Source organism: Oncorhynchus nerka, linkage group LG28, assembly GCF_034236695.1.
Source record: "Oncorhynchus nerka isolate Pitt River linkage group LG28, Oner_Uvic_2.0, whole genome shotgun sequence".
Lineage (NCBI taxonomy): Eukaryota > Metazoa > Chordata > Actinopteri > Salmoniformes > Salmonidae > Oncorhynchus > Oncorhynchus nerka.
Window position 1 is genome coordinate 73,971,581 of NC_088423.1, and position 24,481 is coordinate 73,996,061.

The 24,481-nt window shown below is 42.6% G+C and overlaps 1 protein-coding gene across 1 annotated transcript; it reads left to right on the forward strand.

Moving 5' to 3' along the window:
• Positions 1-6,678: 6,678 nt before the first annotated feature.
• LOC115112351 (ammonium transporter Rh type C-like) lies at positions 6,679-12,840 on the forward strand. The gene is made up of 11 exons (XM_029639363.1): positions 6,679-6,967; positions 7,765-7,957; positions 8,914-9,064; positions 9,253-9,400; positions 9,587-9,753; positions 9,922-10,059; positions 10,323-10,459; positions 10,772-10,896; positions 11,076-11,149; positions 11,411-11,496; positions 11,757-12,840. Exons 1-11 carry the CDS (start codon positions 6,742-6,744, stop codon positions 11,794-11,796), a joined length of 1,485 nt encoding a protein of 494 aa, XP_029495223.1. The 5' UTR covers positions 6,679-6,741; the 3' UTR covers positions 11,797-12,840.
• Positions 12,841-24,481: the final 11,641 nt, after the last annotated feature.

The window sequence follows — 24,481 nt, forward strand, 5'->3', positions numbered from 1 at the left end:
GTAGTTGAAGCATCAGTGCCAGTCAGGTTGTGCTATCATGCCAATGCCAATGTTGGCTTGATAATGACAGCAGTGAAGTTGGCATTGGCAAGAGCACAAACAGAGATGGGACCAGGCTACCATAGTTGAACACTGAAGATACCATTGTAAAGAGACACCTCAAACCTAATCTGATATGCAATAAGCAAAATAAAAAATGTATACCACTCTTATTGTTGCTACTACAGCACAATTGACAATCATTATAGCATTCTTATCATTGCATTTCATGTTGATTACAGTACAACATCAATTTATGTTTTACCTAGCAGTTTTTTATGCTTATGTCACTAAGATCTTGTACAGTACCAATACCATGAGTTTGTCCATAAATTCCCTCTGATTATCAACTGTCAAAAACTACAGTAGATGTTAGAATAGCAAAAGAAACGCTCCAAGGCCTTGATCATAGTTAAGATAAGAGTCATCAGCGAGACACCAACTAAGACAGCAACCGACATCACGCTGTGTGTGTGTCCATCACGTGTTCTTATCAGACCTCATGTGCACGCGTCACCTGCATACCTAGAAAACACATGCATTTAGGAGGATGTTCTCTTCTAGTACAGGTACACAGGTTCTTGTTGATACAGTGTACTGAGTTCACTAAGGGTTCAATAATACTGTATTTCATCATATATTCAGTAGTTGGCCTATGTGGTTAGCTACTGATGACTTTAGAAGATGTTGAAATGAATTTTCTATGTTTTTTCAATGACTGATCAACGAAAGTAGAGATTGGTAGGGGCACAATCAAGGCAAAATTTAACTCAAAATCATAGCTAAAGTTTGGGCTCTACTGAAAACCACACCAGGGGTCTCCAAGGTAAACGAAACAACATTGATCCATATCAAGGTCCAGGTGAGAGTCATTATCTTTACTGAACGTTTGTTTCAGGATTAGATTACTTGAATTTCTAATTCTCACACTCTATTCTCTCCCTACCCTGAACAAAACTTTAAGATTACAGATTCCATTTAATTGAAAAGCCATTTCATTCAATATACTTTGTTCAAAATACATATTTAGTAGTAAGATTATGTTACCCCACATTATACTGCCAGTTTCCTCTTGGTGCTCTGGCTATGTACATAACCCAGACTGATACAGGGCTGCTGTTCAGTGAAGGCAGCGTGGCACATGGAGTTACCGGATGCCCTTATAGCCTCAGATACACCTCATTACCACTTTGGGCAGATGACTGGACAGATATTGCTCTGTGTGTGTCTATTTAAATTGATACAGACATAAACAAAACATTTGGTATGTTATCCTGCAGGCCTGTGTTGTATGTCAGAAATGCCCCTGTTGCCTGCAGTGTTTATTTAAGATCAATCCACACATCACCATCAACACTAGTCAGGGCACCAAGTAGCATCACCAGGACAAACAAGCCTCTATGTAGGCTGTAAATAATAATCTTTTCTATTGCCTCTGACCTTAAATTCTATCAATAATGCACCAACTAAGTTGCAAGCTATGGGTAGAAGATTTGGTACTGCAATTTGCATAGCCTTGGTACTCATCTCAACATTATTAGGCTACATGAATTATGTCTGCTCAAATGGATTAAGGAAGATGTTAAACGAAAAGGATAATTTGTTTGTCCAAACATAAATATTGAAATACATGTTAATTCATACATAACAGACAGCGGATAGGGCAATATCCCCCCAAGATGCAAATACAGTTCATGGTAACTCAAAGCAGCCAAAGCTGAGGTTTCTGATCCATCAGCTGCTTTATTAAATAAACACTGCAGGTACAAGTGGAATTTATTGCATACAACACAGTGCTGTGGGATAACATACCAAATGTGTTGTTTATGTCTGGTGTTCAACCTTCCTAAGTTCTCCCATGTCACCCTGCTCTTCCGCACAGTCCACTGGCTTCCAGTCGAAGCTCATATCACCATCAAGACCCTGGTGCTTGCCTACGGAGCAGCAAGGGGAACTGCCCCTCCTTTCCTTCAGGCTATGTTCAAACCCTACGTCCCAACCCAAGCACTCCGTTCGGCCACCATTGGGCTCTCAGCCCTCCCACCTCTAAGGGAGGGCAGCTCCCGCAACCCAGTCAAAGCTCTTCTCTGTCCTGACACCCCAATGATGGAACAAGATTCCCACTAAAGTTAGGACAACGTTCCCTGCCCCTCTTCCAAAAACCTCTGAAACCCTACCTCTTTGAAGAATATCTTAAATAACATTAATGTACCATCTAAACCGCTGTAAAATATATTTTTCATCACCAAAAATATTGTATTTTCAGCTGTTTGAAGCTGGTGTGTAAATAAGAAAGTAAAAGATACAAAAACTAAAGCATATAAATAGTGCACATGGAATAGATATATCACTTCTTAGACTTGCTTTCAATGAGATTTACAGATCTATAACTCACATTTCTATGTGCATTTGGTCGGTTCGCCCAAAAAGTTACATATTGCAGCTTTAAATGTTGTATATATCTGTCTTTTGAATACAAAACATGTCAACCATGACCTACAGTATTTGTAGTTTCCCTGACCTTCTCTAACGCAGAATGTTGTTTGTAATGAATACAGTTATATCATTTCTGCTTTGTAACTCCAGGCCGCAGCCAACGTGTTCTTAGTGCAAGTCTAATTATTCTGTAAGTAAATCTCTGACACTTCTACTTTAGGTGACATTATGAATGGAATAGTGGTCATACAATATCATACGAATTATAGGAAGTACAGTACCAGTCAAAAGTTTGGACACACCTACTAACTATTATTCTATATTGTAGAATAATAGTGGAGACATCAAAACTATGAAATAACACATATGGAGTCATGTAGTAACCAAAAAGTGTTAAACAAATCAAAATATATTTTATATTTGAGATTCTTCAAAGTAGCCACCCTTAGCCTTGATGACAGCTTTGCACACTCTTGGCATTCTCTTGACCATCTCCACCTGGAATGCTTTTCCAACAGTCTTGAAGGAGTTCCCATATATGCTGAGCACATGTTGGCTGCTTTTCCTTCACTCTGCGGTCCAACTCATCCCAAACTATCTCAATTGGGTTGAGGTCGGATGATTGTGGAGGCCGGGTCAACTGATGCAGCACTCCATCACTCTCTTTCTTGGTCAAATAGCTGTTACACAGCCTGAAGGCGTGTTGGGTCAATGTCCTATTGAAAAACAAACAATAGTTCCACTGAGCACAAACCAGATGGGATGGTGTATCGCTGCAGAATGCTGTGGTAGCCATGCTGGTTAAGTGTGCCTTGCATTCTAAATAAATCATCAACAGTGTCACCAGAAAAGCATCCCCACACCATCACAACTCCTCCTCCATGCATCGCGGTGGGAACCACACATGCGGTGATCATCCGTTCACCTGCCCTGCGTCTCACAAAGACATGGCGGTTGGAACTAACAAATTTGGACTCATCAGACCAAAGGAAAGATTTCCACCGGTCAAATGTCTATTGCTCGTGTTTCTTAGTCCAAGCAAGTCTCTTATTATTATTGGTATCCTTTAGTAGTGGTTTCTTTGCAGCAATTTGACCATGAAGGCCTGATTCACACAGTCTCCTCTGAACAGTTGATGTTGAGATGTGTCTGTTACTTGAACTCTGTGAAGCATTTTTTGGGGCTGCAATTTCTGAGGTTGGTAACTTTATACACCAGAAGTTAATGGGTATCTGTAGGACGACTGTACAGTGTAAGTCGGAGGTTTACATACACTTAGGTTGGAGTCACTAAAACTAGTTTTTCAACCATTCCACAAATTTCTTGTTAACAAACTAATGTTTTGGCAAGTCGGTTAGGACATCTACTTTGTCCATGACACAAGTAATTTTTCCAACAATTGTTTTCATGACAGATTATTTCACTTATAATTCACTGTATCACAATTCCAGTGCGTCAGAAGTTTACATACACTATGCCTTTAAACAGCTTGGAAAATTCCAGAAAATTATGTCATGGCTTTAGAAGCTTCTGATAGGCTAATTGACATAATTTCAGTCAATTGGAGGTGTACCTGTGGATGTATTTCAAGGCCTACCTTCAAACGCAGTGCCTCTTTGCTTGACATCATGGGAAAATCAAAAGAAATCAATAAGGACCTCAGAAAAAAATTGTAGGCCTCCACAAGTCTGGTTCATCCTTGGGGGCAATTTCCAAACGCCTGAATGTACCACATTCATCTGTACAAACAATAGTCCTCAAGTATAAACACCATGGGACCACGCAGCTGTCATACCACTCAGAAAGGAGACGTATTCTGTCTCCTAGAGATTAACTTACTTTGGTGCGAAAAGTGCAAATCAATCCCAAAACAACAGCAAAGGACCTTGTGAAGATGCTGGAGGAAACAGGTACAAAAGTATCAATATCCACAGTAAAACGAGTTCTATGTCGACATAACCTGAAAGACCGCTCAGCAAGGAAGAAGCCACTGCTCCAAAACAGCCATAAAAAAGCCAGACTACGGTTTGCAACTGCACATGGGGACAAAGATCATACTTTTTGGAGATATGTCCTCTGGTCTGATGAAACAAAAATAGAACTGTTTGGCCTTAATGACCATTGTTATGTTTAGTGGAAAAAGGGGGATGCTTACAAGCCGAAGAACACCATCCCAACCGTGAAGACAAGTTGGGGGACAGACAGACATACACCACAGAGTGATTGATCAAACATGAGTAAACACAGTCACAAAGCACAATTATCTTATGTTAACAATCACTCAAGCACCTTGAAAGAAATGCTAAGTAACATGACCTGGCAAGAGATGAATGACGACTGCACCATTAGATATTTAAAGCACTGTCCGTCTGTAACCTCAAACACTGAAGGAGGGATTGGTGCACTTCACAAAATAGATGGCATCATGAGGGTGGAAAATGATGTGGATATATTGAAGCAAAATCTCAAGACATCAGTCAGGAAGTTAAAACTTGGTCGCAAATGGGTCTTCCAAATTGACAATGACACCAAGCACACTTCCAAAGTTGTGGCAAAATAGCTTAAGGTCAACAAAGTCAAGTTATTGGAGTGGCCATCACAAAGCCCTGACCTCAATCCTATAGAAAATGTGTGGGCAGAGCTGAAAAAGCATGTGCGAGCAAGGAGGCCTACAAACCTGACTCAGTTACACCAGCTCTGTCAGGAGAAATGGGCCAAAATTCACCCAACTTATTGTGGGAAGCTTATGGAAGGGTCCTGAAAAATTGGACCCAAGTTAAACAATTTAAAGGCAATGCTACCAAATTCTAATTGAGTGTATGTAAACTTCTGACCCACTGGGAATGTGATGAAAGAAATAAAAGCTTAAATAAATCATTCTCTCTACTATTATTTTGACATTTCACATTCTTAAAATAAAGTGGTGATCCTACCTGACCTAAGACAGGGAATGTTTACTAGAATTAAATGTCAGGAATTGTGAAAAACTGAGTTTAAATGTATTTGGCTAAGGTGTATGTAAACCACTGACTTCAACTGTATATGGTTGGGTCAGGAGGAGCCAGGGGGCTATGGGAGGTGCTGAGTAGAGGAGAGTCAATCACATTATTGTGTTCACTGATAATGGTGGACAGCTGTGGATTAGTGTGGAAGGGGGTCGAGGTCAGGTCAGGTGAGATGACATTAAGGGAGAAGGAACAGTTTATTGCCCGCATCACTTGACGTCCTGCCTAGTAATAAAGATGTAATATTTAGAGGGAAGGAGGAGACTCCTCCCAAATTGGGATATATATACTACAACTGGTGGAAATATGTTTTGTCTTATGCAGCTGTATGACCCAATGGGTGAATAAACTTGGTTTAAGCTTTACTAATCGTCTGTATGTTTTACTCTGTTTATTTAGAACCTAACACAATAATATGGACTTGGTCTTTTACCAAATAGGGCTATCTTTTGTATACCCCCTCTACCTTGTCACAACACAACTGATTGGCTCAAACACATTAAGATGGAAAGAAATTCCACAAATTACATTTTAATAAGGCACACCTGTTTATTGAAATGCATTCCAGTTGAGTGTGCAGAGCTGTCATCAAGGCAAAGGATGGATACTTTGAAGAATCTCAAAAAAATATATATTTTGATTTGTTTAACACTTTTTTGGCTTCTAGATAATTCCATATGTGTTATTTCATAGTTTTGATGTCTTTGCTATTATACTACAATGTAGAAAATAGTCAAAATAAAGTAAAACCCTGGAATGAGTATCTGTGTCCAAACTTTTGACTGGTACTGTGTATCATCATACATCTTACCCAGTTGTACAGTACAATAGCATACAAATTGGATGACTTAACTTATCAAACATCTTGGAGGATGTTTAGTATTAGACTTCTTTCTCTGAGACCAGGTTGCTTGTTTCCCAGTAACAAAAAAGGAGATCTCCTCTAACAACAAAAAATGGCAACCAAATGTATTTTTTTCTGATTTTCCTCTAACCCCTCCAATGAAACATGTTGTTTGTGACAAACAATCAAATGCACGGGACTCTCTGCTGCCTCATGTCAGATGTCATCTATCAAGGTGCCAGAGGACAGGAAGGGGAGGGAGGGTTTGGCACTGGGTAGGGCAACAGCTGGCTCACACTGAGGACACACCTCTGTTTTGTCCCATATATACCTGTAGTGATACAGAATGTAGTTTCAGGGTCACAGCCACACTCAGGGCAGGTCAAAGAGCATCACTGTACTTACTCAGCCACCACCATGGGGAATTGCAGCCAGGGATGCAAAGACTATTTCTCTCGGCAAAAGAACACCAACATCCGTCTTACACTGCCGGTAGTCTGCTTCGTCTGGCAGATTGCCATGATCATCCTCTTCGGAGTCTTCATCCGCTACGACGAGGAGTCGGACACACACTGGGTAGAGACCAAGGCCCATCACAACATCACCAGCGACATAGAGAATGACTTCTACTTCAGATACCCCAGTAAGTACATTCATAATCACAGGTCTGCCTGGTGCATCCTTTAGGTTGACAATATACAGTAAATGTATGATTCATGGTTTCATCTTCATTGAAATGATAAAGACTCTGGTTATTAATAAGAAGCATGCTTGCTGTTTGATCAGATGACAACCTTTGATCTCTAGGATGTTTGATTTCCCCTGTGAAATCCTCTGGACAACGATCTCAGTCTGAGTTATTTTGAAAGCATCTATTCATTAATGGACTAATGCAGTAGCAGTCCAAATTTGCCTCCCTAACTTGGGTTAAAACTACGTAAACTCTTTACCACATGTTGGTCAGTGCTTATTTCCAATTTGTCTGATTCTAGCTTGGTTCATAACAGCTTCTGATGGGCATCTTTGCTGATAGCCAGGCTGAATGAGTGACAAGTTAAGTTTACTCGTGATGCTATGTGGCATCTGTTTCCTCTTATAATATGATGTGTTTTGATTTGTCAGGGATTATTTCCTACCTGTAGCTCTGGCGTGTAAACTGACAGGGTGTGTATCCTAAACCTGCTAATCTGATGATGACATTTCCAGTTGAACATGTCGAGTTAACAGCTTTAAAACTTTGACCAAATGGTACAGAACACCAGGACTGATTTTTTTTTTTAAACTATGCAACTACTGAGAGCCCCTTGCATTGGATGCAATAACATGTTTCATTAACTATTAGGATTTATTTGACACTTTTAATAATTATCTCGCTCTCCCTCTCTCTTTCTCCATCTCTCTCTATCTCACTCTTTCTCCTTCTAACTCTCATCTCTCCAGGCTTCCAGGATGTCCATGTGATGATCTTTGTGGGTTTCGGGTTCCTCATGACTTTCTTGAAGAGGTACAGCTTCGGTGCGGTCGGCTTCAACTTCCTCATTGCCTCCTTCGGCCTGCAGTGGGCTCTGCTTATGCAAGGCTGGTTCCACTCTCTAGACCCCCAGACAGGAAAGATCTTCATCGGTGTTGAAAGGTATGCAACTGCACTGATGTGCATCTATGAGGCTGCAATTTCTTCAGTAATTAGAGTGAGAACTGATGAGGTATGCACACACATAGGAGAGGGGAGGAGGCTTAGTCAGTGAGTTGCTACTCATACTGAGACAATGGCAGAATGGTTGTGGGAGCAATAGACTGTACTCTCTTAGGGTTAAGCAAGCTGTCACCATGGGTTAAGCGGTGATGGGTTAAAACAGGTATGGGCAACTGGTGGTCCGCGGGCATCATATTATTATTTCAACTGGGGGGGACTCAGTCGGGGTCTCAACTTACTATTGAGAGTTAGAATAAACTAAGTGCAATTTCAAAATGTGGTTGTGCATCAGCAGTCACTCAATTAGCCCATGTCAGCTACATTTTTTAGATTGGTGAGTTAGTCTAGCGGACAGATATCTAGCATGATCGTAATACCTACCGGTGTGGGGCCCATCGATGCAAATATTTGCCTCCACCCCATGGCAAAATGTATAGAATTGCTGCAAATTTGCTTAATGAACTGCAACATTTTCTCTACGTCCCATGCCAAAATGGGCTGTATTGCAGGAAATTGACTTTAAAATGTAAATGTTTTCTCTTCGCTGTCATGGGGACGTAGAGACCCCGTCAAAGTTGCCCATCCCTGGGTTCAACTGATGGATGGGTTCTTGTTCTGAGAATCTCAATAACAAGAGGCGGGGAGGTTGTAACCATTTAAGTTGACTTCATCACAAATATCATTATCCTTGAGACTTCTCTCCCGTGGTATTCATCTTGAAGGGCAGACTATCATTACTCTCATAGCTGAGAGAAAGACCTGAAGGAGGATTACCTGAAGGAGGATTACTTACTGATCTAGTCATTCAGGTTTTACTACTGTATACATGACTGACTCTCTCACATGACTCTCCAGTAATAATCTCCACCCCACCCACCTGTGTCTTCTATCTGCAGTCTGATCAATGCTGACTTCTGTGTGGCGGGCTGTCTCATAGCCTACGGGGCAGTGCTGGGCAAAGTCAGCCCGGTCCAGCTGTTGGTTATGACCCTGTTTGGTGTCACTCTGTTCGCTGTGGAAGAGTACATCATTCTGAACTTACTTCATGTGAGTCCCATCAAGCACTCTCTGGGCGTACAACTATTAAATTAAACACACTGTATTAGTCATGGTTGGATTCATTGAATTCACCCTATAACCCTGATATAGTAACGTATTTATGTAACCTCAATGGCCTGCAGCCACGTAATCACATGGTTTGGTACACCTGGTAACAACTGTTTCTATCCCCACAGGCTAGGGATGCCGGTGGCTCCATGGTTATTCACACCTTTGGAGGTTATTATGGTCTGGCCATCTCCCGGATCCTTTACCGACCTAATTTACACCAGAGCAAGCGTATGCAGGGCTCTGTGTACCACTCCGATACCTTCGCCATGATTGGTGAGCTAGTTGTTCATTGCATAAACATATGAATGGTTCTGATTGGCTCTGTGTGGGTTTCACTCCCTCTGGTGATGGTGACTTATCTTTAGTTTGTAGAAGTTTTCTGCCATGGCACTGTTCCTGTTCTGAAGTGTGTGTGATGATCGGTGTGTTTTAACTGTGTTGTCCCTTCTCTCTCCTCAGGCACACTGTTCCTGTGGATGTTCTGGCCCAGTTTCAACTCGGCCATTACTGACCATGGAGACGGTCAGCACAGGGCAGTCATCAACACCTATCTGTGCCTGGCCTCCACTGTCCTCACCACAGTGGCCATCTCCAGCCTCTCCCAGAAGACTGGCAAGCTCGACATGGTAAGAATCATCACTATGTGTATGTGTGTTTAAATGTGTGACATTCTCTGTAACTGTGTATTTGTGACACTAACTGATGACCTCTCAGTCTGCATAATCCTCCTCTGCGCTCATCTTGTTGACTGACAACTTTGAGTGTCATGACTGGTGCTCTCTCTTGCTTAACAGGTGCATATCCAGAATTCCACCCTGGCGGGGGGTGTTGCCTTGGGGACAGCGGCTGAGTTTATGATCTCTCCCTACGGCGCTCTGATCGTGGGCTTCTTCTGCGGCATCATCTCTACCATGGGCTACATCTTCATTTCTGTGAGTCTCAACTCTGGCCACTCACAGCTTAAAGCTACAATGTCTTGTTTTGTAGGCATAGTAGGTTCTGTCCAAAGAAAGGCATACCAACTCTTACAGCTCTTATTTACTTCTCATGAATGATGTTGGGCCACACTCAAAAAAAGAAGGTATAGCACTCTAAATGGTTGCCTAATCTTTGGGCAGATTCCTTTACCATAAACGGTAACACACTATTTGGGGCTGTTTACGGGTGTGTTAAACTTATCCCTGTCTCCTCCCAGCCCTTCTTGGAGAAGACACTGAAGATTCAGGACACGTGTGGAATACACAACCTGCACGCCATGCCTGGGGTGATTGGCGGGATAGTTGGAGCCATCACTGCTGCAGCTGCCAGCGAGTCAGTCTACGGAAAGCAGGGGTGAGTCAGGAGACCCGAGGGTCAAAGGCTACACAGCCAAACCACATGAACCTGAACATGTATCCTTGTTACCAGACAATCAGAACACATATTCCCCCACAACCTCTCATCAACCAATCATATCACACAGTTACTGTATGTCACAGGACAAATCTTAAACGATGAATGTCATTTTACACCAAACAATTTATGTCAATTACAGTTTAGGCTGTAGTCTAACAGTTAGTTGGAAATATACAGAGTCATTAGAAGACTCAACAATAAGCCTAAATATGGCACACACTACTCTGTACATTGTTATTTTCTGTCCAGGTTGATCAACACGTTTGACTTCACTGGAGACTTTAAGGACAGAACTGTGTTAACTCAGGGTGGATACCAGGCCGCTGGCATGTGTGTGTCCATCGTCTTCGGGGTTGTAGGCGGAGCTCTAGTCGGTGAGTTTGGCCACGACAGCCTAGCATCAGAGATAGAGAGGAGCCATGGGTATATAAAGGGTGACCTAGAGGTGACATGGGTGTTATAAGGGGTGACCTAGAGGTGACATGGGTGTTATAAGGGGTGACGTACTTGAAGGAAAGGGACTGAAGTTAAACGCTATCTCCTCTGTTCACAGGTTCCATCCTGAAGTTACCCATTTGGGGTGATCCTGCTGATGAGAACTGCTTCGATGATGAGATGTACTGGGAGGTAAGGGAACCAGCCACTCATCACCTGCTGTTCACAATATAGCCACGAGGTGGTGCTATTGTCTTTGATTTAGTCTCACGTGACGACCTACAGACCTCCTTTGAGATCTACATCTGAATTTTTATGACTAAATGGAGAAAAAAAGGAGAAATAAAGATAAACTATAGTAGTCGATAAAACTATTGCATTACACTGACCACACTGAAGACATTTCACACAAGTAGGACAATAAAACCTAAATCACCTATGATTTCTTCACAGCTCCCCGATGAAGAGGAGGAGCATCAGGAGAGCATCCCTCCCATTCTGGAGTACAACGACCACATGATCCACAAGCAGCAAGACCTGTAAGTCCATTCAGCATGCTCTGTTTGACCATATCACACAAATCGTTAGTGATTTGTTGAAGTTATAATCAAGGATTAGTTTTAAATACAGTACTTGTTTATAGATAATCCAATCTTTTCTCAAACCATTATGTTCTCTGTTTATTGTATTTTTTAAAAACCTTTATTTAATGACTAATCATTCCACAAGAGAGAGCAGTGGAGGGAAACATTTCTGTTTTTCTTTCTAAGTCTGTGATGTTTTGCTCTTATCCTAATAGATCTGAGTCCAACTTCTCTGTGGAACACTGTGAAAGCTAAATACAGAGGTGTGAGGACACCACCACCCAAAGACGTGCTGCTGGACCACGGAATTACCACGGAAATCCAACAGACAACAGCACTCCCCTTAAATGAAGGCACCTATACAAGGAACATTAAAACATGCTTTGAAGCCATTAGATACTGTACGTGCCTTCAGCCCTCCACCCACACCATTAGATCACATACACTTCCTAGATGGTTATGCACTGACACGGAACACTGTGTCCTGAATTCTGGTAAAATGCTGATCTATTGAAAGGACCTCTAAGATCTGCACTTAATCCACATTATGTATGTACAACTATAACCTACTACACAAAATGGCCAATAGAGCTTTTCCTGAGCATTGGTATACTGTGTAATATGTTTTATATATATGTATATATATATAATCACACACTGTGAAATCTTTGACCACAACCACTGAATTGAATGAGGTTGAGGAAAGGATTTTTTTTTAAATTAAATCACTTTGACCAATCCTCATTCTGTGGCCTTGTATGTTGTACATTTTCTTCACATTTTCTTTTCAGATCATTTTTTATTTTAATACAGCTGGTGCATATGTGAAGAGGACAGTAGTTTACTTTTAGTTAAAAGTGAATATTTTGTCTATTGTGCTCTGAAAACCCCCAAAATGGTTTTGCTCTATTTTCACAATGCAGGAGTACCCTTTGAGTCCCCAATGTGATCATTTTCTTTGGTTAAATACTTTAAATGTACTTCTACAACTCATCATTGACTCTTTGTTTGGGATAACGATTTAAATTTTACTTGAACGATTTTGGTAACATAATGCATTTAAACAGCATTTAAAGCTACGTTTATGCAAACACATTTTCATCACTATCTCTAATGATTGAATGTATCCCCTGCCTTCTGAGATGTCTTCCACCTGTTAATTATGTTTATTACTGTGCTGTTGTCTGAGTGACAAAAGTTATTTAGATGTTTTATGTCAATCTCATTCCATACTCAAAATCATGTTTATTTAAATGTTGCTACTCATGTAACTTAACAAATAAAATGTGATGTTAGATATACTGTGTTTGCCTCTTCTCCTTGATAGCTCCACAGTCATGTAAGATGGATGTCAGTATGTGTATATCGGATGTCATGCTCAGTGTGAATGAGAAGATACTGTACATAAGATGAACGTACAGACCAGCATGATCAACATGTACTGTAACAGGTGGGGCCTTTTGAATGTCCATCACTGAGGCAATGAAGGGCTCAAATCAATGACCTACTATCCCTTTAGAAGGCAACTGCAGTCAGCAATTTTGGAGAGGGGAAACACTTTTCACTGCACACTAAATGACTTTTTCACAGCAGGTTAGGTAAATGAGCGCGTTAGGAGACTGAGGTTAAGGTTAAGAAAAAGGATTTGGGTCAGAGTTAGCAAAAACGAACCTGCTACGAAAATCTCTTTCTATGGAAGTGCCGTGAAAAGTGTCCCCCTTTTGGAGAGACTACTACTTTGGGGCCTACACCATGTGACCATGTCTGTTTGAGGATGATGAATTGTTTGAAAGTCATGGTAAGTCTATTTCGAATCAGTAATATCATTGAAATTGTTTTGAATATATGAATCCTGTAAATATTGTAACACGATGCTTTGGGACAGACTACAGCTAAGGAGAGTTTGAAAGGAGTTGTATGTAAGTTGCCTCTGAAACTGATCTAATGTTTGTATATTTGCAAGTTTAAATGTGACTAACTGCTATTTCATGTATCTTCTAGAGGCTTAATACAGCAGCTGTATTTTAACCTTGATAAAACAGTTTTTTTTAGTCTAAAGCCACTAACCCAAAAGTTTAGCTATTTAATTGTATTGGGTACATTCTTGGTTAGAGTTTAGGCAGGCCTATCTCTGCCTGCTTTTTGAGTGCTCCAACATGTTTAACAGGAATTTGTCATTTTTGGGATGTTTTTCTTGGGCTATCACTATATTATTGGCTAGTGCTTCAGTGATAGCTTAAAGGTGTGTTTGAAAAGTGTGTTGTGCTCAAGTGTTTTCCTCATAGAAGTGCTGTGAATCCCTATTTTCTAGTCCAATTACTCTGAGCATGTCACAAGTGTAGAGAGGAGTAGGCAGGAGGCAGGCTCAGGTTCAGAACTACTGAGTTTATTAAGGCACATACATACAGTGGGGCAAAAAAGTATTTAGTCAGCCACCAATTGTGCAAGTTCTCACACTTAAAAAGATGAGGCCTGTAATTTTCATCATAGGTACACTTCAACTATGACAGACAAAATGAGGGAAAAAAATTCAGAAAATCACATTGTAGGATTTTTTATGAATTTATTTGCAAATTATGGTGGAAAATAAGTATTTGGTCATCTACAAACAAGCAAGATTTCTGGCTCTCACAGACCTGTAACTTCTTCTTTAAGAGGCTCCTCTGTCCTACACTCGTTACCTGTATTAATGGCACCTGTTAGTAACTTAGAACTCAGTATAAAAGACACCTGTCCACAACCTCAAACAGTCACACTCCAAACTCCACTATGGCCAAGACCAAAGAGCTGTCAAAGGACACCAGAAACAAAATTGTAGACCTGCACCAGGCTGGGAAGACTGAATCTGCAATAGGTAAGCAGCTTGTCTTGAAGAAATCAACTGTGGGAGCAATTATTAGGAAATGGAAGACATACAAGACCACTGATAATCTCCCTCGATCTGGGGCTCCACGCAAGATCTCACCCCGTGGGGTCAAAATGATAACAAGAACGGTGAGCAAAACTCCCAGAACCACACGGGGGGACCTAGTGAATGACCTGCAGAGAGCTGGGACCAAAGTAACAAAGCCTACCATCAGTAACACACTACGCCGCCAGGGACTCAAATCCTGCAGTGCCAGATGTGTCCCCCCTGCTTAAGCCAGTACATGTCCAGGCCCGTCTGAAGTTTGCTAGAGAACATTTGGATGATCCAAAAGAAGATTGGGAGAATGTCATATGGTCAGATGAAAACAAAATATAACTTTTTGGTAAAAACTCAACTCGTCGTGTTTGGAGGACAAAGAACGCTGAGTTGCATCCAAAGAACACCATACCTACTATGAAGCATGGGGGTGGAAACATCATGCTTTGGGGCTGTTTTTCTGCAAAGGGACCAGGACGACTGATCTGTGTAAAGGAAAGTATGAATGGGGCCATGTATCATGAGATTTTGAGTGAAAAACTCCTTCCATCAGCAAGGGCATTGAAGATGAAACGAGGCTGGGTCTTACAGCATGACAATGATCCCAAACACAGCACCCGGGCAACGAAGGAGTGGCTTCGTAAGAAGCATTTCAAGGTCCTGGAGTGGCCTAGCCAGTCTCCAGATCTCAACCCCATATAAAATCTTTGGAGGGAGTTGAAAGTCTGTGTTGCCCAGCAACAGCCCCAAGACACTGCTCTAGAGGAGATCTGCATGGAGGAATGGGCCAAAATACCAGCAACAGTGTGTGAAAACCTTGTGAAGACTTACAGAAAATGTTTGACCTCTGTCATTGCCAACAAAGGGTATATAACAAAGTATTGAGATAGATTTTTGTTATTGACCAAATACTTATTTTCCACCATAATTTGCAAATAAATTCATTAAAAAATCCTACAATGTGATATTCTGGATTTTTTTTTCTCATTTTGTCTGTCATAGTTGAAGTGTACCTATGATGAAAATTACAGGCCTCATCTTTTTAAGTGAGAGAACATGCACAATTGGTGGCTGACTAAATACTTTTTTGCCGCACTGTATATATCAAATCAAATCAAAATCAAATCAAATGTATTTATATAGCCCTTCGTACATCAGCTGATATCTCAAAGTGCTGTACAGAAACCCAGTCTAAAACCCCAAACAGCAAGCAATGCAGGTGTAGAAGCATGGTGGCTAGGAAAAACTCCCTAGAAAGGCCAAAACCTTGGATGAAACCTAGAGAAGAACCAGGCTATGTGGGGTGGCCAGTCCTCTTCTGGCTGTGCCGGGTGGAGATTATAACAGAACATGGCCAAGATGTTCAAATGTTCATAAATGACCAGCATGGCCCAATAATAATAAGGCAGAACAGTTGAAACTGGAGCAGCAGCACGGCCAGGTGGACTGGGGACAGCAAGGAGTTATCATGTCAGGTAGTCCTGAGGCATGGTCCTAGGGCTCAGGTCCTCTGAGAGAGAGAGAAAGAAAGAGAGAATTAGAGAGAGCACACTTAAATTCACACAGGACACCGAATAGGACAGGAGAAGTACTCCAGATATAACAAACTGACCCTAGCCCCCCGACACATAAACTACTGCAGCATAAATACTGGAGGCTGAGACAGGAGGGGTCAGGAGACACTGTGGCCCCATCCGAGGACACCCCCGGACAGGGCCAAACAGGAAGGATATAACCCCACCCACTTTGCCAAAGCACAGCCCCCACACCACTAGAGGGATATCTTCAACCACCAACTTACCATCCTGAGACAAGGCCGAGTATAGCCCACAAAGATCTCCGCCACGGCACAACCCAAGGGGGGGGTTGTTTTTGAAATATATATATTTTTTTGTCCATTAAAATAACATTGAATTGATCAGAATTACAGTGTACTTGTCCAAAAGTTTTGAGAATGACACATATTGATTTCCACAAAGTTTGCTGCTTCAGTGTCTTTAGATATTTTTGTCAGATGTTACTATGAAATCCTGAAGTGTAATTACAAGCATTTCATAAGTGTCAAAGGATTTTATTGACAATTACATGAAGTTGATGCGAAGAGTCAATATTTGCAGTGTTCACCCTTCTTTTTCAAGACCTCTGCAATCCTCCCTGGCTTGCTGTCAATTAATTTCTGGGCTACATCCTGACTGATGGCAGCCCATTCTTGCATAATCAATGCTTGGAGTTGGTTTTTGTTTGTCCACCCGCCTCTTGAGGATTGACCACAAGTTCTCAATGGGATTACAGTCTGGGGAGATTCCTGGCCATGGACCCAAAATATCGATGTTTTGTTCCCCGAGCCACTTAGTTATCACTTTTGCCTCATGGCAAGGTGCTCCATAATGCTGGAAAAAGGCATTGTTCGTCACCAAACTGTTCCTGGATGGTTGGGAGAAGTTGCTCTCGGAGGATGTGTTGGTACCATAATTTATTCATGGCTGTGTTCTTGGGCAAAATTGTGAGTGAGCCCACTCCCTTGGCTGAGAAGCAACCCCACACATGAATGATCTCAGGGTGCTTTACTGTTGGCATGACACAGGACTGATGGTAGCGCTCACCTTGTCTTCTCCGGACAAGCTTTTTCTGGATGCCCCAAACAATCGGAAAGGGGATTCATCAGAGAAAATGACTTTACCCCAGTCCTCAGCAGTCCAATCCCTGTACCTTTTAAAGAATATCAGTCTGTCCCTGTTTTTCCTGGAGAGAAGTGGCTTATTTGCTGCCCTTCTTGACACCAGGCCATCCTCCAAAAGTCTTTGCCTCACTGTGCGTGCAGATGCACTCACACCTGCCTGCTGCCATTCTTGAGCAAGCTCTGTACTGGTGGTGCCCCGATCCCGCAGCTGAATCAACTTTAGGAGACGGTCCTGGCGCTTGCTGGACTTTCTTGGGCGCTCTGAAGCCTTCTTCACAACAATTGAACCACTCTCCTTGAAATTCATAATGATCCGTTAAATGGTTCATTTAGGTGCAATCTTACTGGCAGCAATATCCTTGCCTGTGAAGCCCTTTTTGTGCAAAGCAATGATGACGGCACGTCTTTCCTTGCAGGTAACCATGGTTGACCTAGGAAAAACAATGATTCCAAGCACCACCCTCCTTAAGAAGCTTCCAGTCTGTTATTCGAACTCAATCAGCATGACAGAATGATCTCCAGCCTTGTCCTCATCAACACTCACACCTGTGTTAACGAGAGAATAACTGACATGATGTCAGCTGGTCCTTTTGTGGCAGGGCTGAAATGCAGTGGAAATGTTTTTGGGGATTCAGTTCATTTGCATGGCAAAGAGGGACTTTGCAGTGAATTGCAATTCGTCTGATCACTCTTCATAACATTCTGGAGTATATGCAAATTGCCATCATACAAACGGAGGCAGCAGATTATGAAAATTAATATTTGTGTCATGCTCAAAACTTTTGGTCATGACTGTAGACATTTTTAATGTTGTAAATGACTATTGTAGCTGGAACATGATGATTTTTAATAGAATATCTACATAGGCGTACAGAGGCCGATTATCAGCAACTATTACTTACTTACTGACTTTATTGTCCTCATGTGGAAATGTTGTTGCGGTGTCATGTACACGTTTAAAGTGGCGTTTAAATACAAAACAAAATTGACAATACAACTTTCATAACAGTTACGTACCAATAAATACAATTTTTTTTAAAGACTAGCCTCCTGGCTTACTGAGTCGATAGGAACATTAACATTATTTAGGAGGGATATCACACCTGGCACAAATGATTGTCTAGTTCTGTTTTTCCTGCTGAGGGGTGCTGATATCTGCACCCAGAGGGGAGTAGTTCAAAGTCCGGGTACAAGGGGTGGCTTGGGTCTAACATGATTTTGTGAGCCTTGCGGGGGGTCCTGACCTGAAAGATCTCATCCAGGTCTGACTGTTTAACTCCAAGTACCTTGCTTGCTGTGGTGATAATCCTTTTCAGCATATTTCTCTGGCTGACAGTGGCATTGCCAAACCAACAAACAATACAAAAAGTTAAAATACTCTCAATGAAAGATTTGTAAAACACCCGCAAAACACCAGTTTCGACGTCAACAGTGAAGAGGCGACTCCGGGATGCTGGTCTTCTAGGCAGAGTTCCTCGGTCCAGTGTCTGTGTTTTTTTTGCCCATCTTAATCTTTTCTTTTTATTGGCCAGCCTGAGATATGGCTTTTTCTTTGCAACTCTGCCTAGAAGGCCAGCATCCCGGAGTCACCTCTCACTGTTGACGTTGAGACTGGTGTTTTGCGGGTACTATTTAATACTGTTGCCAGTTTAGGACTTGTGAGGTGTCTGTTTCTCAAACTAGACACTCTAATGTACTTGTCCTCTTGCTCAGTTGTGCATTGGGGCCTCCCACTCCTCTTTCTATTCTGGTTAGAGCTGTTCTGTGAAGGGAGTAGTACACAGTGTTGTACGAGATCTTCAGTTTCTTGGCAATTTCTCGCACGGAATAACCTTCATTTCTCAGAAAAAGAATAGATTGACGAGTTTCAGAAGAAAGTCTTTGTTTCTGGACATTTTGAGCCTGTAATTGAACCCACAAATTCTGATGCTCCACTAGTCTAAGGCCAGTTTTATTGCTTTTTTTTAACAGTTTTTTGCTAAATGCTTTTCTAATGATCAATTAGCCTTTTAAAGTTATCAACTTTGATTAGCTAACACAACGTGCCACTGGAACACGGAGTGATGGTTGTGAATAATGGGCCTTTGTACGCCTATGTAGATATTCCATTAAAAATCAGCCTTTTCCAGCTACAATAGTCATTTACAACATTAACAATGTCTACACTGTATTTCTGATCAATTTGATGTTATTTTAATGGACAAAAAATGCGCTTTTCTTTCAAAAACAAGGACATTTCTAAGTGACCCCAAACTTTTGAACGGTAGTGTGTATATATGTATATATAAACTTAACAAAATAAGAAAAGTCCCTTTTTCAGGACCCTGTCTTTCAAAGATAATTTGTAAAAATTTAAATAACTTCACAGATCTTCATTGTAAAGGGTTTAAACACTGTTTCCCATGCTTGTTCAATGAACCACAAACAATTAATAAACATGCACCTGTGGAACGGTAATTAAGACACTAACAGCTTACAGATGGTAGGCAATTAAGGTCACAGTTATGAAAACTTAGGACACTAAAGAGGCCTTTCTACTGACTCTGAAAAACACAAAAAGAAAGATGCACGGGGTTCCTGGACATCTGCGTGAACGTGCCTTAGGCATGCTGCAAGGAGGCATGATGACTGCAGATGTTGCCAGGGCAATAAATTGCAATGTCCGTACTGTGAGACGCTTAAGACAGCGCTACAGGGAGACAGGACGGACAGCTGATCGTTCTCACGGTGGCAGACCACGCGTAACAACACCTGCACAGGATCGGTACATCAGAACATCACACCTGCGGGACAGGTACAGGATGGCAACAACAACTGCCCGAGTTACACCAGGAACGCACAATCCCTCCATCAGTGCTAAGACTGTCCGCAATAGGCAGAGAGAGGCTGGACTGAGGGCTTGTAGGCCTGTTGTAAGGCAGATCCTCACCAGATATCACCGGCAACAATGTCGCCTATGGGCACAAACCCAACGTCGCTGGAACAGACAGGACCGGCAAAAAGTGCTCTTCACTGACGAGTCACGGTTTTGTCTCACCAGGGGTGATGGTCGGATTCGCGTTTATCGTCGAAAGAATGAGCGTTACAACGAGGCCTGTACTCTGGATCGATTTGGAGGTGGAGGGTCCGTCATAGTCTGGGGCGGTGTGTCACAGCATCATCGGACTGAACTTGTTGTCATTGCAGGCAATCTCAACGCTTTGCGTTACAGGGAAGACATCCTCCTCCCTCGTGTGGTACCCTTCCTGCAGGCTCATCCTGACACGACCCTCCAGCATGACAATGCCATCCGCCATACTGCTCGTTCTGTGCTTGATTTCCTGCAAGACAGGAACTTCAGTGTTCTGCCATGGCCAGCGAAGAGCCCGGATCTCAATCCCATTGAGCATATCTGGGACCTGTTGGATCGGAGGGTGAGGGCTAAGGCCATTCCCCCCGAAATGTCCAGGAACTTGCAGGTGCCTTGGTGGAAGAGTGGGGTAATATCTCACAGCAAGAACTGGCAAATCTGGTGCACTCCATGAGGAGGTGCACTGCAGTACTTAATGCAGCTGGTGGCCACACCAAACACTGATTGTTACTTTTGATTTTGTCCCCCCCTTTGTTCAGGGACACATTATTAAAATTCTGTTGGTCACATGTCTGTGGAACTTGATCAGTTTATGTCTCAGTTGTTGAATCTTGTTATGTTCATACAAATATTTACACATGTTAATTTTGCTGAAAATAAACGCAGATAACAGTGAGAGGACGTTTCTTTTTTATTTAGTTTATTTATACACACATACATATAAATAAAAGCGGGACGAAACCCAAAATGCAAAAAGGTACACAGGAAATAGTAGGAGAGATTCCTCTCAGGAAAACAAGCAACATTTACAATGACCAAAAAAGACAAATGACAGAGTGGGGATTGGAACCAGGTGTGTGTAATGATGACGAGACAAGTCCGGGGTTGATGAGTGAAGGGCGTTTGCCATCAGCAGGTTCAGCAGCAGCTAGAAGGCTGGCGACGTCGATCGCCTGAGCTGGACAGTAGGGGAAGCCAAAGCGAAGGCTGGTGTGACAGAGCATACCTACCACGAATCAGCTTTGGATCTTTATTGTGTGATGCTATTGCTCCCATAGTTATCATAAAGCTTTTGCAATGTATGTAGGGTCCTTTGTCTTGTCTACAGTAAGTGAGATCTTAGACCAGCACCTTTGACCTCACCATGTGTTCAAATCTGAGCTAGTAAAAATAAAGATCCTGCTCTTGTGCCTTGAGCCACAGCCAATCAGAGGTATGTAAGCAGGGTTCTCTGTCCTGTCTCACGAAGCACAACCCGATGTCATTGTGACCTAGCCTGGACACTTCCTCCGGTCAAAGTTGGGAGTTGGAGGGCTTAGAGAGGTCAATCCAGGGGCCCAAGGGGCTGTATTACATAACCAAAGACACTTGTTTAGTCTTATAGGGCAACATGTTAGAGGTCAAAGGTTAGATCAATCTCTGTCACACTCTGTGAAGTGAAGAGCACCCCTCTGACTAACTGAGGCCTGGTATTGGCCCTACCATCTGTTACTCTCAGCCAAGTCCCTTCCCTCATCTCTCACCCTGTGTTTTCTGTGACAGGTATTATTTTAATGTATTGTTGTATATTTTAATGTGTATATGGATGTGTAGTTTCATGTGTATATTGTATTTTGATGTGTATTGTGGTGCTATACAGGGCTCATCTGGAAAAGAGACCTTGGTCTCAGCATTGACTCCCTGTCAAAATAAAGGTTAAATACGCCACTGATGTGTCTTCTGTCTGAGACTCTCTATGGTATGTTCATTATAGGTCTGGCAGACATGATTATCACCATCATTGTACCAAGTACCCCTGAATAACTCTTACTTTCACTCTCACATACCCATACGCATTTATATTTCAAGAATATCTGCATCAGGTCAAAGTAGTAGGACCATAAACACAGACAGAAAGCAAACCATGTCATTTCTCGCTGAGCATATGTGAGGGCGTGGTGGGTTAAGGAGAGGGTCTGAGCTGGCCTGATGGAGGTCTGTTGCCTGTCCATGTTGGTCATACCAGACTGGTCACCCTCAGGGCCAACCTTTCCAATCCCAGTATTCTCATGGTAATGAGGTCTAACAGAGATCCCGATCGCTGGACAGACTAGTCAATAGGGTCATTTCCTGATCCATCACCATGGCGTTTAATGAACTCTAAACACTCAGTGTGGACCCTAGCTTTGTGCCTGCCTGACAAACCAGCTGGTTTCATGAGTGAAGAGGTCACAAATTGTGATTTATATATTTAAGCTTAATTATGAGATTACTTCTCTTAACTATCAGTTTGAACACAATAGTTTTCAGAATATTTTACAAGGGACACTTTATTCACAATAGAAAATGTCTTCTACAGGAACTGAGTAGCAAAATATACTGTATATATCTGCATTTGGAAAGAATTGGACAGCTTCCTCATATTGAATCTACTCTGGAGCAAGTTCAGTGAGCGCATGTCACTATATTTGGCCCCTGAAGTGGCTTTATGAGGAATTCACCACTTCTAATCCTGATGGGAGGAAAGTCAACCAGGGGAACCTTGACACTAAGGCAGTGTGCAGCAACTCCAGCCCAGGTTTAGGGGATTACATGGGATAAATGAGATGGACAGCAGGGGAGAGCAGGGAGGGTGGAGCAGCGATTTCCCTGATTCACATGGCTTTCCCATGAGGAGGTGGGAGGAGGGAGGAGGGATTGGAGCTTCAAACTGAGTGAGAGAGAACGCGAGACAGAAGAGGTAAAGAATGAGAATGAGGGGGAGAAAGTGAGAGGGAAATGGCTTCATATATCTTCTTCAGGCTAATCAAACAAGGCTGTGGGTTTGAGGGGCCGACAGAGGGGGATGGAGGCGGGATGCAGAAGGCAGGAGGAGGAGGCAGTGGGACTGTAACAGAGATGTCCCTGTTAATCCTGTGTTTGAAGAGTGCAGGCGGACAAGCAGGTGGGCAGACCCTCCTATAGTCCCCCCTGAAAGGACCCGGGGTGCTGGAGGAGATTGGAGGGAGCTCCTCTCCTGGATCACATGACCCTGGGAGTGTGTGTGAAACCACTCTGCCTGCCATTGTCCCCCCTGAGGCCAACCCCATGTGAAAGGCTGCAGAAAGCCTGTAATCAGATTAAAGGTTGCTAGGAAGAGGGGGGCCAGGTTTTCGGGGAACGTGAAGGGGGGGTGGTCGCTCTCTAATCAATACCTGCCATTGAAGTGCAGGAGAGGGGATAAATAACGCAGCGGGTGGGCGTGGGGTACTGGGCCGCGGGGACAAATTGGCCTGTTGTTGGAGGGGGGATAACGGCTGGGCTGGGAGGAGTGGCAAAATCAGTAAGCTTGGAGTGTGGTAGAATGGGTGGGTGGGAAAGGGGGGACCGGGAGAACTCAAAAGGTGGCGGCCATCTCCCCTCCCGCACTGGTAATTATATCACTTTTGTGAGCTGATTGGAGCAGGCTGCAGGGTCCATCTGGGCTGATAGATCTCTATTCTCAGACTCACACTGGTCTCACCAACCCACCACTCAATGAACTATCAGGGGCTCCTCTGCTCTTAACAGGACTCATCATCATCAGGCTTCCTGAGAGGTCTGTCCCTGTCAGTCAGCCATCACACAACACCACAGCTAATGACAGACAATAGGCTTCTCTCTGCTTCCATCCAGGTCCCAGGTGGACCATTAATGGAGAAAGAACTTCAACTAGTCGCACCATTTCATTTGAACACTGAGGCTGTGGATGGTCTTTTGTGCTTAGGTGCTTGAATGGATGTGATGTGGAAGGAATGAATGTGAAAGAGGTTTCTGGTTGGGAAGGACACCCTCTTGAAACATTGTGGAAAGTGAGAAGCATCAGGGGTGGAATATAACATAAAGGAAACTTCTCATCTCATTTTCATTTTCACACACAGAACTACGCCTATTGCCATATTTTTTATATTTAACTAGGTAAGTCAATTAAGAACAAATTCTTATTTACAGTGACGGCCTGGCAAGAGGCAAAGGGCTCCTGTGGGGACAGGGGATAAACTAAGTAAGACAAAACGGACAACACAGACAGAAGACGCTGGCAACAGCACAAATACACCAGCAAACAAACAGTGGATGTGTGTGTTTTGTTTGTTAAGTAAAACAACATGCTTCCTTACGTAAGGAAACGCAAACTAGTGACATCAGGTGACAATTAGAAACAACTCCTACCAGATCCTGGAGCTTTAGGTTGGCTTGGAGGGAATTCCAAGACCAGGGGAGTAATTTAAAGGACTTTTTCCATGCTCGGTTCTAATTTTCAGGACTGTTAGCATAAAACAACATTGAG